Here is a 7,630-nt window from a genome sequence, read left to right as displayed (position 1 = left end):
GGACAATTTTCTTGACCGATTCCACATGCCAAAACTGAATCAAGACCAGGTAAATCAATTAAATAGTCCTATATCCCACAAGGAAGTAGAAGCAGTCATCAAAGTCTCCCATGCAAAAAAAGCCCAGGGCCAGATGGTTTCAGCCCAGAATTCTACCAGACCTTCAAAGAAGAGCTGACACCAATACTCTTCAAAGTATTCCACAAAATACAAACAGAAAGAACACTACCAAACTCATTCTATGAAGCCACAGTCACCTTGATACCTAAACCTCACAAAGACCCAACAAAGAAAGAGAATTTCAGTCCAATCTCCCTTATAAACATCGATGCAAAAATACTCAACAAAATACTTGCAAATCAAATACAAGAACACATCAAAGGTATCCACTATGACCAAGTAGGCTTCATCCCAGGCATGCAGGGGTGGTTCAATATACAGAAATCCATCAGTATGATCCACCACATAAACAAACTGAAGGAAAAAAATACCACATGATTATCTCCTTAGATGCAGAAAAGACATTTGACAAAATCCAACATCCATTCATATTTAAAGTCTTGGAGAGATCAGGGATACAGGCACATACCTGAACATAGTAAAGGCAATATACAGGAAGCCTACAGTCAATATCAAACTCGATGGAGAGAAAATTAATCAATCCCACTGAAATCAGGGACAAGGCAAGGCTGTGCATTTTCTTCATATCTCTTCAACATTGTTTTTGAAGTCCTTCCTAGAGCAATAAGACAATTAAAGGAGATCAGGGGGATACAAATTGGAAAAGAAGAAGTCAAAGTATCACTATTTGCAGATGATATGATAGTATACCTGAGTGACCCCAAAAGTTTAACCAGGGAACTCCTCCAGCTGATAAACACCTTCAGCAAAGTGGCTGGATGCAAAATTAACTCAAAAAAATCAGTAGCCCTCCTGTATACAAAAGACAAAAGGGCTGAGAAAGAAATTAGGGAAACAGCACCCTTCACAATGGCCACAAAGGACAAAAAGTACCTTGGGTGAACCTAACCAAGCAAGTCAAAGACTTATATAAAAAAATTTCCAGTCTCTGAAGAAAGAATTAGAAGAAGATATCAGAAGATGAAAAGATCTCCCATGCTCATGGCTTGGCAGGATTAACATAGTAAAAATGGCTACCTTACCAAAAGCAATCTACAGATTCAATGCACTTCCCAATAAATTACTGACACAATTCTTTACAGACTTTGAAAGAAAAATTCTCAACTTCATATGGAACAACAAGAAACCCAGAACAGCTAAAACAATTCTCTATAGTAAGATGTACAGGAGGTATCTCCATCCCTGATCTCAAGCTGTACCTTAGAGCAACAATACTAAAAACTGCATGGTACTGGCATAGAAACAGACTGGTGGATCAATGGAATAGAATAGAAGACCCTGACATAAATCCACACACTTATGGACATCTGATTTTTTTTTTACAAAGATGCCAAAACCATACAATGGAAAAAAGACAACATCTTTAACAAATGGTGCTGGTCTAACTGGATGTCTACATGTAGAAAAATGCAAATAGATCCATACTTATCACCCTGCACAAAACTAAAGTCCAAGTGGGTCAAAGACCTCAATATAAAACCAGCCACACTAAAGTGCTTAGAAGAAAAAGTGGGGAAAGCCTTGAACTCATTGGCACAGGAGACAGCTTCCTGAAGAGAACACCAACACTACAGGCTCTAAGAGGAACAATCAATAAATGGGACCTCATTAAAGTGAAAAGCTTCTGTAAAGCAAAGGACACTGTTGACAGAACAAAACGACTGCCTACAGATTGGGAAAGGATCTTCACCAACCCTATATCTGACAGAGGGCTATTATCCAGTATATGTAAAGAACTCAAGAAGCTAAACAGCAACATATCAAATAATCCAATTAAAAAATGGGATACAGAGATCAATTCTCAAAAGAGGAATACTGAATGGCAGAGAAAAAAATTAAAGAAATGTTCAAAGTCATCAGGGAAATGCATATCAAACGACCCTGAGATTTCACCTTACACCCATCAGAATGGCTAAGATAAAACTAAAGTGACAACACATGCTGGAGAGGTTTTGGAGAAAAGAGAACCCTCCTCCACTGCTGGTGGGAATGTAAACTTGTACAACCACTCTGGAAAGCAATTTGATGCTTCCTCAGACAACTAGGAATAGCGCTTCCTCAAGACCCAGCTATACTACTCATAGGCATATACCCAAAAGAGTCTTAAGTACACAGTAAGGACATTAACTCAACCATGTTTGTAGCAGTCTTATTTGTAATAGTCAGAACCTGGAAACAGCTCAAATGTCCCAAAATGGAGGAATGGATACAGAAATTGTGGTACATCTACACGATGGACTATTACTCAGAAAAAAACAAACAAACAAACAAACAAAAAAACCAAAAAACAAGGAAATCATGAAATTTGTAGGTAAATGGTGGGAACTGGAAAAGATCATCCTGAGTGAGCTATCCCAGAAGCAGAAAGAAACACACTGTATATACTCACTCATATAGACATATAATATAGGATAAACCGACTAAAATCTGTACACCTAAAGAAACTAATCAAGAGGGACAACTATTGCTAAAATGCTCAATCTCTATACAGAAAGGCAAAGAGGATGGACATCAGAAGAAGGAGAAAAGAGGGAACAAGTCAGTAGCCTGACTCAGGGGACCTCTGAAAGGCTCTGCCCTGCAGACTATCAAAGTAGATGCTGAGACTTATGGCCAACCTTTGGGCAGATTGCAGAGAATCTTAGGAAAAAAGTGGGAAACGGTAAGATCTGGAGAGGACAGGAATTCCACAAGGAGAGCAACAGAACCAAAAATCTGAACACAGGGGTCTTTCCTGAGACTGATACTCCAACCAAGGACCATGAATGGAGAAAACCCAGGACCCCTGCACAGATGTAGCCCATGGCAGTTCAGTGTCCAAGTGGGTTTCATGGTAATAGGAACAGGGACTGTCTCTGACATGAACTGATTGGCCTGCTCTTTAATTTCCCCTGAGAGGGAAGCAGACTTACCAGGCCACAGAAAAAGACAATGCAGCCACTCCTGATGAGACTCCATTGACTAGGATCAGAAGGAAGAAAATGAAGACCTCTTCTATAAGTGGACTTGGGGAGGGGCATGCGTGCAGAGGAGAGAGGAAGAGAAAGGTTGGGATGGGAGGCAGGAGGGAACCACAGGGAGGATACAAAGTGAATAAAATGTAATTAATAAAGAATTTTAAAAATTCCACTAGTAAGGATGTAGACTCATGGCTTAACAGATGGACAAACAACAACTTCCTCAAAGTGTATCTTTAACAAAATCAGATGGATGTGTCCTGGGAGAAATGGGACTTTAGATTCTTTTCTCATGCTCCTGCTTAGTGGACTCTTGTTATTTTAAAGTCTCAAATGTAGATAATAATTCAAGGAGATGAATGAGTATAAAGAAATTCCCAAGTAGAAGGGCAAAGTTGAGTTTTGTTTTGTTTTGTTTTGTTTGTTTTAAGACAGAGAAAAATGAAGCACAGAAGTAACAGAAAGTAACAGAAGTCTGACAAGCATGGCATAATTGGCCTGTAGAGATTTTTATCTCTGAGGAGGAAAGTTCCTTCTTCCAAATCCCACATCTTGGGCAGCTCTCATCTGTACCAGATGAGAGGCATCTGCAATGCCAGATGCCTTCTCAGAGAGGGGTGAATGAAGTTAGGACCAGTGGCATGAAGCCAGTGTCTCCATACCACAGAGCCAATCTCAGCTTGCTGAAGCCTCTGATATTTGGACTGAAATTGGGTCATAATGAGCTATGGGCCAAGTTCTGAAGATCTACTCTATGAAGAAAGCACATTTTGTGTTTTCAGATGGAGGAACATGTCTCTTCAGATACATCTGAAACCACCAGGCAAATAGCTTTGATCATTTACAAAGGAAACATTTACACAGTAAAGTATACTGTCCTATAATGTTTTTGGTTCTGCAGAAAAAACTACAGGTTCAAGTATGTTCTGCTTTACTTGGAAAAAAGAAGAGTAGTATAGGAAGAAAGAAAGATGGGGTTTCATTCCTTCTAACAAGTCTTTAGGCAACAAGGGTAGAGAGAGGGTAATATAACTGACTCTAACGGTGCCCGAGAACATGAGGCTACAGTTTGAGAGACCTCAGTAGTCTACAGTGATGTTCCCTAGAGGCCATTTCATCTGAAAAGTAAACTCTGTATCTATTTTTACTATAATATGTGTTTATTATTATTATACTTGTAGTGGCAGGGTATATTTCTACAGGCTTAGGTGTAAGGAAGTAGAAATGGGGATAATTTAGGCAAGCATATTACCTACCTGGTTTGGACAACTGTGCATGTGTTTCATATTTTCTCCTGAAAAGGTGGATTAATATGAGACTTTAAAAAGGCTTTGCTCAGTCCTTGAGACTTTTGGATACCAAAAGTGCCTTTAATGACATGTGAACATTTACTTCTAAGGGCATTTCTGATCACAGAACCCTTAAGGCTTCAGAAATACAAGTAAATCATCAAGATTGAAAGGTTTGAGTCTGTATTGAGCCAGTGAGATTCTTATGTTCTGGGTGCCTCAGTTACAGTCAGAAAGAGGAAAAGCTCATGAGAAGACAGGTTTCCTAGACACTGGAATATCTGAGTGTTTTAGAGGAAAAAGAGTGCAAAGGAGCTGGGTGTCCTGGAGCTCATGGGTGCCCACAATCTCTGATTAGACAGGGAGAAGGCACTGTGAGTCTTACCTGGGCTATACAATAACATATTATATATATATGTATATATATAATGTGTATGACATTTTCCTATGAGTAGAAATATGTTTATATATAAATATATGTGTAAATAATATATGTGTGTAATACCTGCTTACCTCCTGTAATAAAGGTAATGCCATGGAATATAAAAATCATACTGTGTGCCAACTGTTCTCATGACAGTGGCTGTGGTGAACTACAGGCAAGTAACACTTGGGAAATTTCGCTTGGGGAACAGACAAAATGTTCATGGGCTTTTGCATACGTACTCTTCATCTGTGATAAATTAAGTATGATTAAACATTACTGTGTGATAGTTATGCATAACTCTGAGAAAGAGAGAGAGAGAAAACAGACAAAGGGAGAAAAGAGAGAGAAAAGAAAGGAAAGACTAAGAAGCAGACATAATTAATAGTTGTATCCACAAGCTAACTCAAGTGAGTTATTGTGCATCTCTTCCTAGTTAGCCTCTGAACCCTACCTCTTACTAGTCAGGAAACATATAAATATAGTCAGTGAGGATGTGATACCAGATTCCCATGGTCCTCTGGTCATAGGCAATAGGTAGAATTTGTGGTAGGTCTTAGTTATTGCATTTATGAGAAAGCTCACTAATACATCTCTGAATTTGACTTGTGTCTGCTCAGGTATACTCTCTTGTTGACCTCTTCTCTGCCACTCTTCTGGAGGAAGAATGTAACACTGGGGATTATCCCTCGTGTCTTTGAAACTACAGAGACAATCATGTGAAGATTCTGAAGGTGAAACACAGTGACATCGGTTTTACTTTTTAAATTTTACTAATTCTGAAATGGAGTCCTTGACATTTCCTTGCAACTCAAAAAAATGTTTGCTCTTTCTATTTTCTCAATTGAAACTGGAAATCCATGAGTAGTTGAGGATAAAAGTTGAACATCAAATTTTTATAATTAGAGAAGGCAGTGATTTAAAAAAGTGAATTAAGAAAAGAGGGTTCAAAACTGTTAAGTTATCTCAGTGTATGTTTCCAGATAGTAATGAAATTGGCATTCAACAAAGTCACACTCTATGGTTAAAACTTGGATGTAAAGAGGAGAGTGGCGTTTAATGGTCATACTTTTTAATTGCAACATACAAGTTTTTTAATAAATTCTCCACTTAAGGGAGGTTCTGAGAAAACTTTTGGTTCTTCTCTGATGTTGATATATAACTTGGTTTTGGTTCTTAGGGAGCTGATGGGCAAAGAAAACCAGACATGGGTGAGTGAGTTCTTGTTGCTGGGGTTGTCAAGTGACTGGAGGACTCAGGTCTTTTTGTTTGTACTATTCCTGGCTATGTACTTGCTGACAATCCTGGGGAACCTCCTCATCATCCTCCTCATCACGGTGGACAGCAGGCTCCATACGCCCATGTACTTCTTCCTCAGCATCCTATCATTTGTGGACATCTGTTACACAAACAGCACTGTGCCCCAGATGCTAGTGCACTTCCTGTCAGCCAGGAAGTCCATCCCAATTCACAGCTGTGTGCTGCAGTTGTATACCTCCCTAGCAATGGGAAGCACAGAGTTCTTCTTGCTAGGTGCCATGGCCTCTGACCGCTACGGGGCAGTGTGCCACCCTCTGCACTACATGGTCATCATGCATGGAGGGCTGTGCCTGGGGCTGGCTTCAGCCTGCCTAGCTGCTGGTCTCACAAATTCACTAATGCAGACACTCATGATATTCCAGTTACCCTTCTGTCGTAAGGTTATCGATCACTTTGCCTGTGAGATGTTGGCTGTGCTGAGGATGACCTGTGTGGATATCTCTCTCAACAAGGTCATGGTGGCCATTTCAGGATTTCTGGTGATCATGCTTCCTTGCATTCTGGTGCTATTTTCCTATGCTCACATAGTTGCTGCCATTCTTCGTATTCGCTCTTCCCAGGGACGACGCAAAGCCTTTGGGACTTGTGCCTCCCACCTCACGGTGGTTTCTATGTGCTTTGGAACAGCTCTCTTTACATACATGAGGCCTGTGGGCAGATCCTCAGCAAGACAGGAGAAGATGGTTGCTCTCTTCTATGCTGTCGTGACTCCAATGCTCAATCCCCTCATCTACAGCCTGAGGAACAATGATGTGATTGGGGCTTTGAAAAGAGCTTTGGAGAAATTTAAGGAAAAAAATAGATGAAAGTAATTTCTTCCATCCAAAAGTCCAACAAAACACATTCTAGATAAATATGAAATTAGGGATATGCACTTTCTTCTACAATTTTCTGCCAACATGGATTATAGTTTTGTAAAATGCTGTAGTCAAAAACAAAATCAGAAACAAACATAAATGTCCTTCCTTGTCTCAGTTCTGGCTCTATTCACAAAATAGACTGTAAGCTCCTTAGGGGTAAGAGGATGTCGATTTTACCACATTTGTTTCCTGCACATTTGAAAGGATATTGAGTTTTTGCTGGTTGTGTAATTCATCATTTAACAATTTCTTCACTGTTTTCCTTGTATTTTGTGAACATACATAAAAGAAATACTTGCTCGGTTTTAGGGTATTGCAAAATAAGTTGTTTATTAAAGTCTCAGGTAGAAAGTGAGCATACAGTTCCTCCCCTAACAGAGGAATTATTAGACATTGTCAGATGCTGAGGGGGAGTGAGTCAGTTTTTCCTAAGGTTTGATGAGTGAAACACACTCTGGCGGAAGGACACACACCCAAGACTAGATGGACAGCACAAATTGGACTTGAGGAGTATGATGACAAGAAAAGATGGCACACAAATGTGTTGTTTAAAGAAGAAGAAGAAGAAGAAGAAGAAGAAGAAGAAGAAGAAGAGGAGGAGGAGGAGGAGGAGGAGGAGGAGGAGGAGGAGGAGGAGGA

At 39.8% G+C, this 7,630-nt stretch overlaps 1 protein-coding gene across 1 annotated transcript; it reads left to right on the top strand.

Moving 5' to 3' along the window:
* Positions 1-5,998: 5,998 nt before the first annotated feature.
* Positions 5,999-6,937, top strand: LOC129669936 (olfactory receptor 2F1-like). Its single transcript, XM_055598315.1, has one exon. The coding sequence runs from the start codon at positions 5,999-6,001 to the stop codon at positions 6,935-6,937; it is 939 nt and encodes a 312-aa protein (XP_055454290.1).
* Positions 6,938-7,630: the final 693 nt, after the last annotated feature.

The sequence above is a fragment of the Psammomys obesus genome, unplaced genomic scaffold (genome assembly GCF_907164565.1).
Source record: "Psammomys obesus unplaced genomic scaffold, mPsaObe1.curated_primary_1811, whole genome shotgun sequence".
Taxonomy (NCBI): domain Eukaryota; kingdom Metazoa; phylum Chordata; class Mammalia; order Rodentia; family Muridae; genus Psammomys; species Psammomys obesus.
This window is presented reverse-complemented; position numbering and strand designations above follow the sequence as displayed.